We start from the raw sequence: 19288 nt of genomic DNA on the forward strand, positions 1-19288 counted from the left end.
GCCACTAAGAATCCCTGAGGTGAAAAGGGCTTCTCCAAGCCCTCTGCCCTGAGACTCCAGGACTGGAAATGAGGGCTGCAGCTTCCTGTTGAGCCATGCCAGGCGCACTGCTCATGGGAGCTAATGCTTTTAGATGATCATTATCGGCGACTGGTAGAAATTATTGACTCTGAGTACGTGGAGCGCATAACTGGGACATTACTTATGCACTATCAAAAGACTTTCTTATTCATAGGTGAAAATTGTTTCATTCTGATTAATTCTTTAGTCTCCCACTCTTTTTCTTCAGTCTTAGCATTCCCATTCCATATGATAGATTTATAATTTCTTTTTCTTTTATGTACAATTCATCTACATTTCGTTTGCTTTTCAATTAAAGTATCCCAATAGCTAGAAAAGCCATGAAAACTTACAGGTGATTTTTTAAAAGAACTTTTCATTGTAGGTTAAAACATTAAAGTGATGAATTATTAAAAACTCAGGGTAGGGGAAGTCACAGTGTGGGAAGCAGCCAGTGTGAAATGTTTTCCCATATTAAGGAGACTGAGGGTCATAGTTGAACTCTTTCTGCCTAACAGGAAACCTTAATGTTAACTGGGTATAAGAAATCAGTATAAGAAACTCACCTGCAGTGCCACTGATGACCGCAGGGCAGCTTCCAGGTGGGGCCACGTTAATGCTCTCGCTGTACTCCTCTACGCATTCTTCCCCCAGAATGTCCTTCAACATTGATCAGTACGAGGCTACCGTGATGGGATTTTTCTTTTGAATTCAAGCAGCTTTTTCAAATTACTTTCTATCTCAGGGAGTACAGTGATTCCTGACACTTCTACATAGTGCACAGGGGAATATTAAGTATATCACAACTTCAAATTTTCCTTTGGTATAGAGAAGATAAAATAATGGAACATAACTCTATTAGTGTTTCTCTCCATAAAACTTGATTAGTTATCCAAGATTACATCAAACACACTCTCTCTCTCTCTCTCTCTCTCTCTCTCTCTCTCTCTCTCTCTCTCTGTGGGCAGGTGCTGTGCCACTGAGCTAATTCCTGGGCCTGGCAATCCCTTCATAAGTGGATTGCTTCAGGTATTTTATTACAGTTCTGCATAGCAAATACTAGACCTATGTGCAATAACATAAATATATAGGGCAGTACTTATGAAACTTTGCTGTATGTTAGAATCCCTGGAGAGCTTTGGAAAATCGAAATGGCCAGACTGTACCCCATATGTGGGGTATGGATCCTAACCCATGTGAGTGGGAGTCAGGCGTATTTTTAAAAGATTCCTAAGTGATTCCAAGTTTCAGCAAAGCTTAGGAACCGATGGCAGATGGTAGATGTAATTGCATATATAAGCAATTTATAGCACATTGCTTAAAATACCCAGCCACAATAACAGAATACTACCGTCCCTTCACGAATATTTACATATATAGTGCTTTGACAGCTGGGTGTGGTGTCGTATGCCTGCAATCCCAGCACTCTAGGAGGCTAGGCAGGAAGACTGTAAATTCAAGCCCAACCTGGACAATGTATGAGTTAGTGAGACCTATTTCAAAATAAAAAATTAAAAAAGGGCTAGGGATGTGGGCCCGTGCAAAGGCCCTAAATTCAGTCCCCAGTATTGGGGGGAGGGGAAAGAGCTTCAACAATCTGATATTAAATTATTTTCCCCAAAAAGTGAAAAAATGAAAAAGACTATTGATATAATTGAAAGTTATGTGTAATCTGAAATACTATCGAAGTATTACAGCCCACTCCTTTCAAGGGGAGCGCATCGGGAACATTTATTTCTAGCTTCAAAATTCTTTTATAAGTACAGAAGGAGAAGAAATACTGAAAGATGAAGAGAGGAGAAATACAAATGAAGAAGAACTAAAATGATTATTTACTAAGAATTGCAAATGCTCATTTTTCTTATTTTCCAGGTACACTGCAGAGTTCCATCCTCTGTTCTTAGTACTTTGTGTAGTTCAGAGACACGGTGGCAGAGGACTCACTCCTTTAATTTATCAAAATACACCCGACTGTCCCTTTTCCCAGCCCTTGATGAAAACTGAGACTTTACTAATTTTTATGGGGGAAAATAAGAAGAAAAAAAATGTGTTGGTGGTGAGGCTGCCCACCATCCTTTGAGTTGTTCCAAGTGATGTGTCCCTTCTTATGGGTCAGTTGCCTTCCATCACATAGAAACTTTCAGGAATAACATCAGCAGACTCCGGCTGGCAGAGGGGACAAGTCACAGTAGCACACACACGCCAGACTTGGACGAATTACCCTTCTTGTAACCTGCTGGCCTGTTGGGGTCATTCAGTTCCTCAAACAGCCCTGACTCTAGAATTTCTTCCTGCCACGCGATGGGGACAGCACCTGTTGCAAATCTTTGGAAGAACTTCTTATCTTTGTCATCAAATTCCACCCCCCGCACCTCGGAGAAATCTTCAATGTCATCAATGTCTTTGGCATAAACCACAGAAGGGTCCGGTACAAATGGAGGTTCGACAAGGCCAGCTTCCAGGCGAGGAAAATTGATGATTTTGAAGAAAGGGTGTTTCCTGGGATCATCAGAGTCTGTTCTGTGAAAGAAGGAAAAGCTCAGCCAGAGATAGTTAACGAATAGAAATAAGAAATGTTCTAACAATAGCTAGTGATTAGCAACTGTTTTCATGAGGCATTTCATTTTGATTGCAAAGACACTTTAAGGACAGAAAGCATGACTTTGAAAAATAAGGTAAGATGACAAGAGGCTAGGCTCAGCTAAGATGCTCCTAGTGGTGAGAGTGACCTCAGCTGACATTTCTCAGGTCCTGCTTCTAGCTCTCACAATGTTAGCTCTTCACTTACACCACTATACTGAACCAGCGGACAAGAACACTGTCTGATTCCCTATAGTTTTAATTGTTTTGCCTACAGTTTTTACTCCTGGTGCCTATAGTTTTAATTGTTTAACTTGTTTCTGCACTCATAAATAGCCACGTACCTGAGGAAGCTAGAGAATATAGGTGCAGTATTATTATTATTATTATTATTATTATTATTATTATTATGTTTGTTCTGGGACTTGAACTCACAAACTTGTACTTGCAAGACAGGTGCTGTACTGCTGAGTTAAATCCCAGCCCTAAGTGTATTTTTTGAAGGAAAAATTATAGTGGAATTTTACCATGGAAGAGAAGAACTTGGCTAAAGGCATCTGGTGCGTGTTCATCTGTCTGTCTGTCTGTCACTCTGTGACTGAGGCCTTGCTTTGTTCAAAGCCAGCCAGGACTTGTGGGGCACTTCCCACTGGGTTTGGAGAGCTGCATGGGGGTGAGGGGTGAGGTGTCTCTTTTCACCCAAAAGGCACAAAGTTCCCATCTACTGAAAGATGGGGCAAATGTAGGCCTGCCCTTTATCAGAACCTACTGAGCTGGTGTTTGTGTGACTTACATCTTTGGGGTAAGAGCCTTGAGGGAGAGTTACTGAGAGAAACTGAGACGTTCCAGGCCAGTCTTCACAGCGATGACCACAGTCTTTGTGCAGAAAGTTACAAACATGAGGAATTCACAGGCCCCTGTGAAACCTCCTTGATGTTCCTCAGCCAGCTAGATGACGCTGGGGCACAGGATCCCTGTCTTATATTTTTCCCAAAACAAGTATGGTTGTTGACGCCACCAGTGATGACCGGGCTTCCCAACTTCCACCCCAACTCTAGTGTCTGGGCCACTGAGAGGCTGGTCACTTTGGGCTCTACGCTGATACCTCAGACAATAGGAGAGGCCATCAAGGACAGCATATTTAATAACACCGAAACACAAAGTGGCAAAGGCTTTTGCCTGTTGGAGTGGAATATATTTCAGCACATAAGCAGAGGCTCTTGTGATACCACACCTTAAGATGATGGTGGATTTCTTCCAACTGTTAATGAAGCAAAGATATCATCTGCCCATATGTGAGTACCACACCATGGGATTTGGTCTGCCAAGATGCCTACAACCGCAGTATTGGCCCTGAAGTCACTCACTTCGACCATTATTTGCTGCTGTTCTACTGAACTATCAGTAGAAGAAACTATTAAAGAAAGCCTGCAAAAAAACCTAAGTGGTCTTTCCCTTTGATTTTATTGAAAAACACCATAGATGACCCTGCCTGGAGATGGTGAGATGCTCCGAAGAGCTTTGAACTCCTCTGCCAGATTAACTTTGGCAGTGGTGAAAGCACTGAAGGAGGTCGTCTTCAGTGACGCTAGGGAAGGAGAGGGCTTGGTGTGTCTCACAAGCCTGTGAAAGCAGGTGGGAAGGGTGCTGCTCTCTCCACCTCCTAAGATGCTGTCTAGACATCTGTCTTGGCTTTGGAGGACACTGCTGCCTTATCTCATTTGATTGAGTTTTTAAAAATACAGAGAAACCACATGAAAACCTTGGAAAGGTCTCTCACTCAACAGCTGTTCCTTATATGCCTTTTTTGTAATGTTGTAAACATTTTTATTCAAAACATTCACAGCAACAAATACTTTATACATGGGCTCTACTGAGTGAGGCAGCTTCCAGCAAAGATCCAGAGCTTTAAGGTGACATTTTCCTGAAATAGCAGCATTCCATCTCATAAACCGAGAGTGCATTTACAGTACTGAGACAGAACTGAGCACAGTGGTGCATGCCTCTAACCCAGCCCTCTGGGAGGCAGAAGGATAATGAGTTCAAGCCCAGCTTGGGCAATGTAGCAAGACCCTGACTCAAAAAATTTAAAATGGGTTGTAGCTTAGTGAGAAGGCCCTGGGTCCAAACCTGATATGTTTCACTAACTAACTGACTGACTGACTGACTGACTGACTGACTGCCTGCCTGCCTGCCTGACTTGACTGACTGACTGACTAACTGGCAGGCTGAGATAGATTTTGAATCAAATTTGTGGAAGGAGGCATTCAAGGGAGTGGGTGTGACTTCAGGGAAGTCATCCAAAGGGACTGCATGAGATTCCTGACCTCCAGAGCGTTGGGAGCTGTCAGTGACCACCATATTTGGGTTCCCTCCCCTTCCTGGGTGCAAAGAGGACACTCACAGCTCCTTCATCCTCAGACCGGAGACAGACACACATGTGGGGTGATGTATGGAGTGTGGCACACACAGGCTGAAGCAGGAGAAAGTGCCTCAAGTTCTCTCTGCTTCCTCTTCCTGTCACAGTGACTGGATGCCACAGGTTCCATAGAGCTCAGACAGAAGCAGCCTAGGTCTCCAAGTCACCACTGGGAAGAGCTGTGCCCCAGTAATTGCCGGACCCAGGACTGGCTTGGGGTGAATGGGACTTTGTGTCTGTTCTGTTCTAAGCTCCTGAGATTTGGACTCTCCTTATTATCAGATCGTAGATTATTTTTGACTTCACCAATACAGTGTTGAAATCTACACAGGAAAATTGGTTCCATATTTTAATTCTACATATGGTAGAATTCTATCTAATTTCAAAGTGCTCACTAGTTCATTTGGCCAATTGGTTATGCTCTGAAAGTCATTACAAAGGAATTTTGTTTGGTTATTTACAAAAAAAAAAATCAGGTTGGGGCTAGGGGTGTAGCTCAATGGTAGAGCATTTGCCTGGCATATGAAAGGCCCTCTGGGTTGGATTCTTATCCCTGAAAAAAAGAAAAAAAAATCAGGTAAAAAATTAGAAGCTTGACTCTATACTAAGGACATTACAAGCTAAGAGAGCCTCAGAATAGAGTAATTTGGCTTCTTGAGTACTTGTGTTATATTCAAAATCAGTCAGTACTTTATGGCCATAAGTTTCATATGGGTGTTTGTGTGTGTGTGTTGTTGTTCTCCTCCTCCTCCTCCTCCTCCTCCTTCTCCTCCTCCTCCTTTTCCTCCTCCCCCCTTCCCTCCTCCTTCCCCCTCCTTCCCCCCTGCCTCCTTCTTCTTCTTGAGATGAGTCTTGGTATGTTCTCTGAGCTGGTCTTGAACTTGTAACCCTTTACCCTCAGGTTCTAAGTAGTTGGGATTATAGGTGTATGCCTCAGTACCTGACCCCATATTTGTAATTACACACACACACACACACACACACATACACACACACACACACGGTGTATTATCAAACTATGTAGAATATGTTTGTGGTAGGGGATCTACCCAGGGCCTCTCATGAGAGCTCTGCCTTTGTGCCACATCTCCAGCTCATGTATTTGTGTATAGATTAGTTTGGAAATTTAATCTAAGCAATTTAAGATTTTCAAGCTCATAGTTTAATCAGAATATTATCTGCTATTACCGCTAGAATAAATAAAAAATAATTACTATCACTTTCTAGTTACTCACTATATCATATCAGAATCTCAAAATATCCCAGTCAGTAGGAAGTAAAAGGGATCCAGGATATGCTACTAAACATCAAGATTATCTTGTAGTACTGAGGATTGAACCCACAATCTTTTTTTTTTCCCCCACTGGGAATTGAACTGAGGGCCTTGCACTTGTCAGGCAGGCGTAGTGCTGCTAAGCTACATCCCCGGCTCCCAAATTGAACTACATCTCCAGTCTCACTCCCTTTTTCTATTCCTCTCTCTCAAGGTGTGGTGGTTGATACATTGGGAAGCTTGGCTGAATCCTTGGCCATTCTAGGCCCTGGGGGGTGGGGGTGAGGGCCCACCCTTGAGTGACTCAGCACTAAAAGGGCATATCAAGGGGTTTAGGAAGGCTTCACACCTCCCACCCCACTTCCTTGGAGGAGCTTGATTGGTGCAGCCAGGCCACTTCAAAGGAGTTTGGATCTTCGCATCAGCCCCCGCCACTTTCTCTGAGAAGCTGTAGTCTTGGCAGTCAGCGTGGAAGGAACAGTGGGAGGCTTGATAGCTGCGCAGCTGCTGCTCCTCCTCTGCTCTTCATTGTTTTCTGCCCCCATGAAGTGCTGCCCTCTGCCTTGGAACCAGCTGAGTATGGACTGAAACCTCCACTAACTGTGGAGGAAATTTGAGATCTTCCTGTCTAAGCTTCTCAGAGTACTAAGATACCATATGTGTGCCACTGTGTCCTGCTTCAAAATCAGTTTGAGGTGAAGGAATTTGAGAGTTAAGAGACATAGGTTTTATACTCTCTCATGTGCCTAAAACAGAGCATTCCCAAAAAATTCAGCTAAAACAAATCCTCACTCTGAAGAGTCCCAGTAGAAAAGAGTGACTGGAGATGACCAGTGCCGTGCCAAACAGTGAAAGCTATTATGCCTTCCACCTAGTCTTCTATGGGCTCCTTCATCTTTCTTAAAAATCATTTGCTTTCCCTTAAGTGTTTTTGACCCTCTCCTCTTTCTCTATTTTTTTTTCTTTCTCTATTAAGATGGTGTATATATTCCAAATTCTGTCTCTTTATTATTATTATTATTATTATTATTATTATTATTATTTTGTCTTTTTGAGACAGGGTTTCCCTTTGCAGTTAAGGCTGGCCTTGGGCTCACTTTGTAGTCCATGCTGGTCTCCAACTGACAGTGATCTTCCTGCCTCAGCCTTCCAAGTGCTGGGATTGCAGGTGTGTACCACTACTCCAGGCTTTCTAACTTTTTTTAAAGTCATGCCTAAGTGCCTAGTAAAAATTTGTCTCATGGGCTGGAGAGATGGCTCAGTGGTCTAAAGCACCTACTTGGAACAAACTTGGCAAAAAACAGGGACCGCGGTTCGATCCCCCAGCACCACATGCCAGCCAGCTGCGCCCCCTGGTGGGCTGAGCTGGCCACACTGTACACACACACACACACACACACACACACACACACACACACACTAAATAAATGTAAAAGAAAAAATCCTTTAAAAAAAAATTTTTGTCTCATGTTCATATACTTTCTGTTTAATTTGTAGCTTCCAAAGCACTGAGCCTAAGAGGGGAGAGGCAGCTCATCCTAAGGACTCACTCCTCCACCTGGACCTGGAATCCAGAGGCTGCAGGGTCCCTGGCAGATTGGAGACCCGGGGATGAGTTGAGTACTAAAACAACTCTAGAGGGATTGATGGTTCTTCTTCTTTTTCTTTCTTTTCTTTTTTTTTTTTGGAACAGGGGATTGAACTCAGGCCCTTGTGCTTGCTGGGGAAGCACTTATTCCACTGAGCCATCTCCCCGGCCCCGGGATTGATGTTTCTTTATTAATGCCTTTGACTGCAAGAAGCCTGCCTGTATTATGGAGGGTCAGGTGTCTGACTCAGTGCCTACCACATTAAGTACTAATCTCAAGGAAAAGCCTGCCCAGAAAGATTTACAATATAGTTTGACCAAAACCTGGGTCCTATGGCCTCATCAAATTAATATTTTAAATTCACCACCACCCTCACAGATCATTCATTTTACATAGCAAAAACTAAAAGATTCTATTACTTGATATAAATTGCTCAGTATATTGTAGAGCAAGGATGTCAATCTATATAAATCTAATTTTCTCCCTGCATAATGCAGTCACTCATCTTTAATTTTTGGGTTTTTTTTTTTTTTTTTTTGAGGTATGCTATGTGTCTTGCTATGTTGTCTATGCTGGCGTTGAACTTCTGGGCTCAAGGAGTCCTCCTGTCTCTGTTTCCCAAGTACCTGGGCTAATAGGTGTGTGCCATCACACCCATGTCACTAAATCTCTGTTGAGTAATTAATGGAATTTTAAGGGCGACTTTCCAAGGTGGCAGAATTTTCTGGGGGTATGATTGAGGTCTTTAAAATTTTCATTTTAGTCATTTTTGAATGTATACTTCATTCAAATAGCTCCATATTTGAGCTATTACCTGCTTTACCTGCAATAAAGATACAGAATGAAAGTCTTCATTTACATTAATCACCAGTCTCCAGTTTGCCTTCATCACACCCAACTGTATAAATCCTTTGTAGCTCTTGGAAATGGTTTATGCAATCATTTGAATTATGTGTTCTTCTTTTCTATTTGTTTTTGGTACCAGGCCTGGAACCCAGGGCCTTGTGCCTGCTTTGCAAGTGTTCTATGGCCCTAAGCCCTCCCTTGTTTTCTTTTCTTTTTTTAATGAAAATTGTTCTGCACCTCATTTATTCCCTGTAAGTTATATTTTGTAGCTTTTTCCATATCAACTGCTTATAGTGTTTGAAAGCCTTAGAAATATTTAACCATAAATGCTTAATATTATATGAAAATAATATTAGGAATATAATAATACTGAACTGCAAATCTTGGCACAAGCCCAAAGCCATCACTGCAATGCTGATGTCCACTTACCTGCTTCCTAAGCGCTGCTCAGCTTTCTTGGCCAGGAAGAGTCTGCAGACATCTTTTGCATCCTCTGTGAAATTCTCATGTTGGAACAGGGCCTCCTCTTTCAAGGTTCTTCGCTTCAGCTCCTCCTTACTGACTTTTTCCTTGTAATCTCTGAAGGGTGTCCGCCCAGCGACCATTTCATAAATGCTGCATCCCATCGCAAACCAGTCCACAGGGTAGGAGTAGCTCACATTGTCCATCAGGATTTCAGGAGCCATGTAACCGTTGGTTCCAGCCTGGGCCCCCAACGAACACCAAAACAAGACAAAAACACTCAGGGGAATGCAACAGACACTGCTTGTTGCCAACCCAATACTTATTCTACTTTGCTATCCTGTTAAGGGAACCCTAATTTGTTTGGGCTTCCCTGCAGCCTCTGGTGCAGCCCTGGGCCACTCTGAAAAATGCAATTTGTAGAAGCAAATGGGCTAATTTTGAAGCAAAATTAAATTAAATTAAAAATTAAAAAAATAAATCTCTCATCTCATTTTTATGATGAAAAGTTCAAGGGCTATTTCTACGATCACCTAAGCTCTGCCTTTTTAAAGATTCAAAGATAATAGAAAAATAGATACATAAGATTTTTAAGGTTAAGCTCTTTCTTCCTAATACTGAATGTTTGTACAGTGTGATCCACTCTGCAACACTTACTCTGCTGTGTCGTGATGCTGACACCACACGTCTTTCCTGTCAATCTCCACATTAAATGATAAATATTGATATTTTAGTTGAGCAAATACTAAGATTTAACAGGGAAGACTACATATAGAATGCGTATGCTTATATTGACAAGATACGTCAAATAATCAATGAGTGAAACGATATGTTCAAGTAATAAAGTACACACAACGTAAAATTGACCATCTTCCCCACTATAAGTGTACAGTTTGATCATGCTGAGTTCATTCACACAGCTGAGCAAGGAGTCTCTCTCTCAAACTCTTCCCCCCTCCTCAACCCTGGCAACTGTCCTTCTATTTTTCTGTCCCTATGAATCTGGCTATTCTAGCTACCTCTTGAAAGTAGAGTCATGTGGTATTTATATTTTTGTGACAGCACTGATTTTAATGGATTCATTCATTCCACAAATGTTTAACAAATACCTGTAACATACCATGTAATTGTAAAGTATATAGGGCTGGTGAGATGGCTCAGTGGTCTAAAGCACCTACTTAGAATAAGCTTAGCAAAGCAGAGGGACCGCGGTTCAATCCCCCAGCACCACATGCCAGCCAGCCCCGCCCCCTGATGGGCTGAGCTGGCCACACACACACACACACACACACACACACACACACACACATAAATAAAAAAAATTTAAAAAAAGAAAAAAAAAAAGACCTTAGGTAAAAAAATAATAATAATAATAAAGTATATATTTATATCATAGTGTGTTTTCACAAAAACTGTAATTGCTTTCGGTTGAAATGCAGAGTAAGTCCCGTAGCAATTAAAAATGCAAACAAAGAATGTCCTAAAATGACCATAAGCTTTTGTTAGTGAATTAACATAATTTAAATTATTGTCAGAAATGTGGGGAAAAGATAAATGGGCTTGATAAATGAACTCAGAATTTTAGGAGAGCAATATGACATAGAACAAGGGAAGATGGAGTATCAAAGTGTTCCTGTTCTTCAACTAGGTTATCTAAGTTTGCAGTATGAACTGCAAAGAAATGACTCAAAAGAAGAAGAAGAAAAAAAAAGAACCCATTTTTCTTTCTTTCTTTCTTTCTTTCTTTCTTTTTTTGGGTGGACCCGGGATTTTGAACTCAGGCCCTTGTGCTTACCAGGCAAGCACTTATTCTACTGAGCCATTTCCCTGGCCCCTAAGGGACCCATTTTTCATAAGAATCTCAAGGGGGAAATACCAAAAGGACCATCAATAAAGACAATAAAGATGTATAATAGATAATGTGAAGTAGGAAGAAAATATTGAAATGGGGAGGAGAGCAAGAGGGAGGGAAGGGGACATGGAAAGAAGAGAAAAGGAAAAAAAGAAAATAGAAGGAAAAAATAGAAACAAAGCTTTTGTAAATAAAGAGGGGAAGCTGGGTGTGGTGGTGCACACCTGTAGTCCCAGCACTTGTGAGGCAAGAGGCAAGATTATTGCTGTGAATTTGAGACCAGGCAGAACTAATATTCTGTCTCAAAAATAAAATAAATAAATAAATAAATAGGAAGGGAAGAAGGGTTTAAGTGGGGAGGGGAATGGGAAAAAAAGAAAAATCAAGAAATATTATGTACAGGTACAAATTTCCTATGATGAATGCTTTCATGGTGCATACCTAAAATGTACCAAAGGACTCTCTTCCTCAGCACTACCTACGGAGGTGGCAGCCATCTCCCACTTGGCACCATGGCGGCCTTCAGACCCCTCGTGCAGCCCAAGATCATTAAAAAGTGGACCAAGAAGTTCATCCAGCACCAGTCAGACCGATGTGTCAAAATTAAGCAAAGTGGCAGGAACCCAGAGGCATCCACAGCAGGGTGCAGAGAAGGTCCAAGGGCCAGATCTTCACTCCCAGTGTAGGTTATAGAAGTAGCAAAAATACAAAGCACATGCTGCCCAGGGCCTTCCGGAAGTTCCTGTTGCACAATGTTAAGGAGCTGGAGGTGCTGCTGATGTGCAACAAGTCTTACTGTGCAGAGACTGCTCACAATGTCTCCTCTAAGAACCACAAGGCCATTGTGGAAAGAACAGCGCAGCTAGCCATCCGAGTCACCAATCCCAATGCCAGGCTGCGCAGCGAAGAAAACGAGTAGATGGCCTGTGTGCATGTTTATTTGTGCTTCAATAAAACCACAAAAACTGCAAAAAAATAAAATAATAAACTAAAATAAAATGTACCAAAGGGAGATAACCTGCTCAAGTTCCTCTTCTGTTCCTGTCTTGGACAGAAGCTTTCTTTCCCCCAATAAATATTCTGCTCTTAAAAAAGAAAGTACCAAAAAAGTTAATTTAAAAAGTACAGAAGGGCTGGAGAGATGGCTCAGTGGTCTAAAGCACCTACTTGAAACAAGCTTGGCAAAGCACAGGGACCGCGGTTCGATCCCCCAGCACCACATGCCAGCCAGCCGCGCCCCCTGGTGGGCTGAGCTGGCCACACACACACACACACACACACACAATAAATAAATAAAAATTAAAAAAAAAAATTTAAAAAGTACAGAAAATCAAACAGTTTGGTAATAAATATATCATGGTACTTACACATTGATTACACCTATGTGATTCAGTTCATCAAAAAATGTTGAAAAGTGATTTTCTTTCTGTATAATTCTTAAGAAATGGTATGTCTTTTTTACATACACCCAGTATATGTAATGCTTTAGGAATATGAAATTTCAAGGATAGTTTCTGCATGGATAACAACAATGAAAAGCATAAATGATTCAAGCATTAATGAAAAGCAATTGGCCCAAGCAAGACATTTCTGGAAGGGACTAGGGGCTAACAGTCTGGGCATGAATCAGCATGATACTGCTGGCATATAATTTAGGGGACCATATGTTCTGGTTTGCCTGGGACAGTCCTGGCTCACATCTGTTGTCTTGGCATCTTGTCCAGACAAAAGGGAGTCTCTGAGGCCTTGCACAGTGTTACTCATTCTTGTATCCAAACCCAGACACTTACTACAGGGCCTCACTTGCCACATGCCCAAACAATGTTTGGTAAATAAACAACAGCAAGGACAGTGACATTTAGTAAGCCAGCAAACATTTATTAAGCCATATCCACAGTGAGTTCCAGAAACACCAAGATACAGCAAAGCCTGGCCCTGCCCCTGAGAATTTAGAGACTGATGGGGACAGAGACAGGTCAAGAGGTTAATTCAATACAGAAGAGGAAACGGTATAATAGTGTGTGAAATAAGGGAGGTGCACGTGTGTGCATGTCTGCGTGTGTGTGTGTGTGTGTGTGTGTGTGTGTGTTTTGAGGATATTTCACTGAAAAGCCACAAAGAAGCTGAATCATAAGGAAGTATCTATCATACTGAGAAGGCTGTCCATATAAGGAGCATTTACAAGAGATGGAGTAAGAAATTTACTACAGGGTACTTGGGGTTAAAGATACCAGCTCCCAGAATCCCTTGTACCTCGGTGGCTTGAGCAGGATTGGAGAGGTGTGCAGGCCACAGATGCTAAGATAAAAGAGGGAAGTGCACTCATTTGGAAATACAAAGTGGATTAAATGGATGGACAGAAGATGAAGACATAGAGCAAGCAAATGTGATCAGGCCAACCTAGTGAGATGTTAACAACGTACGATGGCATGTTCTTTGGCCAAACAAAGGTCCGCAGTACTGATCTGTGCTGCAACATGAATAACCTGTAAACAATATGGTAAGTGAAGAAGCCAGTCACCAGGAACCATATATTGTCTGATTACGATAATATAAAATATTCAAAATAGACAAGTCCATGGAGGCAGAAAATACTTAGTGGATATTTATAGATGGGGGGAATGGGAACAGCTCGTAAGGAGTATGTAGTTTCTTATGGAGGTGAAGAGAATGTCCTAAAATTGTGGTCATTTTCTCATATCTCTGTGAATACACTGAAAACCAGTACACTTTAATGGGTAGATTTTTAAAAATCGCTTATTTTTATTATGATGGGTAGATTTTCTGACACTTAAATTATAATTCCACTGCAGAAATTATAGTTTCATTGAAGTACTAAAAGTGTCAGTGTCAGTTGGGGTGGTGGCCCACAGCAGTAATCCCAGATCACTTCCTGTTCAAGGCCACTCCAGGCTACTAAAAAGACTGTCTAAAAACAAAAACATAAGCAAATCCCTTACCAAGCTAACTAAATAAAAAAGTCAATGCTGGGGCTGAGGCAATAACTTGGCAATCTAAGAATCTGCCTGGAAAATGCAAGGACCCATGTTTAATCCCCAGTACTGCATGCTCTGCTGGCCATGGAACCCCAGGCGTGAGGTGCCGGCCAGAAAACCAGGCATGGTGGCACACACCTGTAATCCTAGCGCTGGGGAGACTGAGATAGGAGGATCACTAGAAGTCTGAGCTGCTTAATGAGACACTGCACCAAATAAATAAATTTTAAAAATGTCAATGCTGATGAAAAATTCTAGGCACTAGGTATTTTGCAGCTACTTGCTGTGAAATTCTTTTAACTTTTCTTTATGCTTGAAAGTTTTCTATTTTTTCTTTTAAATAGGATGTAGAGGGGAAGAAAATGACTGAGGGACCCCAGACTGTCTGATGGTTCCCAGGGGCTGCAGCTCCTTTGGCACGGGCGCAGGAAGAAGCTCAGCGGGAGCAGAGAGGAATGCAACTGCCCACTCCTGTCTCCTCCTGGTGCCAGGAGTCAAGTGCGGCTTGAAGCCCAGTCCCTCGGTGGGACGGAATTTCTCAGGCTGGCACCTTGGAGTGCGCCCTTCCCACCTGCAGTGCTGGCCAGGAGCTGGCCCCTCCATCCAGCAACCGTAGCCATCTGCAGCGGGACATCTCTCGTGCTATGGGATTCTTTGATCGTTGTCTCCCTTCCCTTTTGTCTCTTCTCGTTTTTTGTAAACCATGAACTTGTCCTTGTTACCTTTGGCTTCTATTTTTCCATTTCTTTGCTTTTTCTTCCTTTTTTAGGAGGGAACTTTATCCCCCCCCCAACTCTTTCTATTTTTCATGAGTATTTTATTGTGGGAAAAATTGCAAACATATACAAAAGGGATGGAATCACAAATTTAATGTATCCTTCATTTGTTTTAACAATTTCTAAAAGATCAGATCATTTTTCTTTTTTTAAAAAAAGGACAAAACAGCCAGACACAGAGGCTTGTGCCTATAATCCTCAGCTACTCGGGAGGCTGAGGCAAGAGATATGCAAATTTTAGGCAACTTAGATTATTTCAAAATAAAAAATAGAAAGGGCTGAGACGTAGCTCAATAGTAGAGCAACTCTAGGTTCAATCCCCAGTACTACAAAGAAATAAGAAGCAAAAACCAGATAAAAGAATTATCTCACTCAAGAAATTTTTAATATTACAACTATCTGGATATGTTCGTACAACCCCAATTTTCCTTTAGACCTTTTGAGGTTTGTTTCTTGGGATTTAGATCCAAATAAGGTCATGCAAAGTGAACCACACTCTGGGACAACTCTTCTCCTTCCTCAGGAAATACAGAAATAATTGATTTCCATTTGCACAGCCTTTGGTCCCCCAGTCTCACGGCAAGAGCACAAGGCGGCATAACTGTAGGTTCATTCCAAGTAATTTTCTCAACTAAATTCATATTTTGGTGAATTCAGGCAGAAAAAGTCAGCCGTGGAATGTGGAAGGGCATCACCTCCTTGAGAAGTGCAGCTATTTCACCCAGGAGAACGGAATTAGAGGCTCAGGCCAGACGCTAAGCACCCACATTCCATCACAGCCTCCAGCTGAAACAATTAATTGCCTGCCCTTTGTGCCACTTGTGTTCTGCTTGTGAACGGCCTCCTCGGTGAGGTGGGAGGAGCGCGCGCGCCAAGCAGCAGGGAGGGGCCCAGGCTCGCCGACCTCTGGTTGCTAGTTTAACCCGCGTAGCTACCAAGGGTGGCGCACTGGTCACGTGACCAGAGCTGCCATCATCCTGGCTGCAGGGCTACCCAAGAGCAGAGGCCAGACCTTTCAGTAGAGGGTTTTCTGTGTGTTTTGTCTTTTTTCCCTCCTCCTTCATTTTGTTTTGCTGTTGGGTGCCCTTTGGCAGATCTACACAGCCAGCATCCACCCAGTCAGGCGAAACAAAATGTATCTTGCACAACGTCCAGCAGTGTCCTCACAGGGTTTAGGAAGCTGGGCAACGTCTGCATCCCACCCACATCACTCCCCACGAAACAGCAAGAGGTTGCTTTAGTTCAGTAACCTCAAGAAGCCTGCTTGTGGGCCGGCAAGATAGCTCAGTGGACTAAACACCTGCTCAGGCAAGCGTGGTGAGAGGGGTTCAATCCCTGGCACCACATGCAGCGCTGCCCCCCTCCCCCAAGCATGCTACGGAGTCTGGGCGTGGTGGTGCACACCTGCAATCCCGCGCTGAGGCGGCTGACACAGGAGGCTCACTATGAGTTTGAGCTGCTGCATAGTGAGACCTTGTTCCAAATACATTTAAAAAATAATAATAAAATAAAAAGACAGCCCCTGTCCTAGGGGCCACCTGTCACCTACAGCTGTCCAGCTTGTCCCAGAAGGTGGGCACTTTGGGTGGGATTAAAATCTGGCTCTTTGGGAACCTTCCAGATGCCGACTCCATTGCTGTGTTGCACCCTGGCTCCCCTGACTTGCCTGGTTGTTAATACCCAGCCGAGGAGCCGAGGACCATTGGAGCCACGCAGTAAGAGTCTCAGGTCAGGGGGGCTGTGACCTCGGAGGTGAACCCAGGGAGGGGCTTTCTGTGGCACGAAGGTGCAGCTCACATCTTGACAGGTTTAATGCCCTCAGAAAAAGTTGGGTCCTGTGCCTGTTTACAGGTCCTCCAAGGTCAGGGTCACGGGTAAACCTCAAGCTCTCACTAAATCTGAAAACGTAGCATCCTTAGCAGAAGTGCGGGTGCGGGGCTCCCGGCGTGGCCAGGCAGGTTTGCGGAAAGGCAGCGGAGGCAGCCGGGCCATTCCCGCGCACTCGCCAGCCAGCGGGGCCAGAATCCACCCGCGGATGCCTCTGCCCCAGCTCATCACAAGCCAGACCCGGCCGACAGCACAATCCAAACAGAAGAAGAAATCAAAATGTACATCTTTTGTTTGCCGTGGCAGGAGAACTGTTGAGCAGAGGAAAAAAACAAGCTGAGCTTAGCGCTATCAGCTGTTTCCTGGGGCTCACTCCTTCCTTCCTCCGAGGGGGGCCTGGCCGCTTTGTTCTCATTCCCAGCTGTTCCTCTGCGCCTTTAAGCGGTGGCCTTTGCAGACCTCGGTGGAATGTGGGCTTCGGACCCCAGGGGACCGAGCTCGAGGCTCCACCCGCCCCGGAGCTGGGGCCAGGCCGGCCAAACCCTGTGCACTGGAGCACAGCGACAGTCTTCTGCCGGCTACTTCCTGGGCAGGGAGGCTGGTCTGGAGAGAGTCCCCCTTCCAGGGGTCCAAAGCAGGGTGCCTGTGATAATATTTTCTGCAGAGCCACCAGTGATGAGCAGGTCACCCCAAGCTTGTTACTCAACCTCTCTCAGTCCTATCTCAGAGCCCTGTGATGAGGGAAGCCATCAAACACACTGGGAACTTTCCCAAGGCCTGGCCCACAAGACTGCCAATAGGCGTGAGCCACTGCTGTCCCCACAGCTAGGTCTGGAATAGCTGCTAAAAAGAAAACCCCAGAAGCCTTCAAGATGCCCTCCGTACACAGTGGAGATCATCAGCTAAGATCTTTCATCTGAGTGCTGTTCTGTGGCTTCAAATTCTACAAATCTCAGCGGCATGTTTTCCCGGGTGCCTCTAAGCCTCATAAATAAAGCCCTACAGGCTAACTGTGGTGCCTCCCCTAAGCACAGATGTGAGCTGCTTCTTTGCCTGCTGCCATTCAGTTGCAGCCTTGGGCTGTTGCCAATTCCCTGTGACCAAGAGCAAGACAAAGGTGCAAAGGCCACTTGCGCACCTGCAGTGTCAAAAGAACTGCACCAGTGGAGACCATGACGGAGGGTCTGGCTCTTGTTTTTCTCATGCAACTATTTCTTGTGTGGCCGTCAAGTGGTTGACTTGCGGCTAGGATAGGTGTTAGCCACTGCTTTCCCCATGACTGGCTCTGGTACAGCTACTAAGAAGAAAGCTCCAGAAGCCTTTAAAATGCCATGAGCTTTAGAGAGAGCCTGGTGCATGGTAGGCAGGTATGTGTCCATTGAGCTCTACCCAGCCCTACCTTGTTTCTTACTCCCCTTTCTCATCAGTCCTATCAGACAGACAGTATTAACCAGACTCAGAGAGAAGGCCTGATTGGCTTGGAACCATATGCAGGGCTGTGGCCAGCCCGGGTGGCATGTCTGTGCCAATTAGAAGGAACTCTGAGTGGCTGTGCAGGCCTCAGCTTTCCCTTTGCTGAGATGCAATACCTGACACAACTTAAAAAGGGAGAGGTTTAGTCGCGCTCACAGGCAGTCCACAGTCATCTGACTTCAAGGCAGAAACATGGGGTGGGGGGGAGGGTGTGGTTGAACAAAGGGGCTCAGTTTGCGCAGCTGAGGAGAGCAGAGGAACAGTGCCAGGGGTGAAGGCTTGGATACAGACCCCAGGACCACGCCTCCGTGACCCACCCACACACACCTGGGAGTGCCCTCCACTAATCCCCAAGGTGGATCCAAGGCCAATAAAGTTGGAACTGCAGCCCAAGTGCTGCAGCTAGATTCATGCAGCTGTGGCTGGATGCCAGCCCTCATCCTTCCCATTCCTCAGTGGGTGCCCCCATGTGACAGACCAGCTTACGCATCTGTACACAGCAGTCAGTGTAAATGGCCGAACCAGGATTGCAACACTGAAGCTTCTCTCGCTCACTGGCCCTGAGGATCATGGCATTGGCTGTATGTGATCCAAATTCCACAATGTGACCACCATTTGGCTATGTTCTGGTCAAGTAGCCCTTCCTGCCACACCTGCAGGCCTTGTAGCTGAGTCTCACCTAATCCCCATAGCTCTACCGCCAGTGTGGCCATCCCTCCAGTTCCCCAAGTCTCTGCTTCACTCTCCTCCTTTGTTTTTTCTTTTTCCAGGGCTGAGGCTGGAGCCCAGGACCTCATGCATTCGAGGCAAGCGCTCTGCCTCTGAGCTGCATCTCCAGTCACTCTCTCTTCCTTTTTAACCTCATAACTACTCCCTCTTTCTGACTGTCCTTCAGCAATGGCTGTTCTTCCCAGCTTTAGCTCTTCTTCTTAATTCCTGGCCTATCACTCTTTCCCCAAAGAAGGTCACAGAAGAGCTCCCCTCTCCACACCTGCCTGAGTACTAGTGACCATAGAGAAATTCTCTGAGCTTGGGGGTGGATCTCCAGGGTAGAGCAGGTGCTTTGCATGCACAAGGCCTGGGGCCAACTCTCAGCACAAACAAAAAGATGGTCCAGCAAACTCTGAGCCACCTT

The 19288-nt window shown here is 44.3% G+C and overlaps 1 protein-coding gene across 1 annotated transcript in view; it reads right to left on the reverse strand.

Annotated features, from left to right (window-relative positions):
* Positions 1-2243: 2243 nt before the first annotated feature.
* The window catches only part of Grk7 (G protein-coupled receptor kinase 7), a 32724-nt gene continuing 15679 nt past the window's right edge, over positions 2244-19288 (reverse strand). The window contains exons 3-4 of the mRNA XM_004629224.1: positions 9197-9471; positions 2244-2580 (exon numbers count right to left, since the gene is read on the reverse strand). Of these exons, the coding sequence (XP_004629281.1) occupies positions 2244-2580; positions 9197-9471 (612 nt within the window). The remainder of the gene's footprint in view (positions 2581-9196; positions 9472-19288) is intronic.

This window comes from Octodon degus, unplaced genomic scaffold (assembly GCF_000260255.1).
Source record: "Octodon degus isolate 3935 unplaced genomic scaffold, OctDeg1.0 scaffold00028, whole genome shotgun sequence".
NCBI classification, from domain to species: Eukaryota; Metazoa; Chordata; class Mammalia; order Rodentia; family Octodontidae; genus Octodon; species Octodon degus.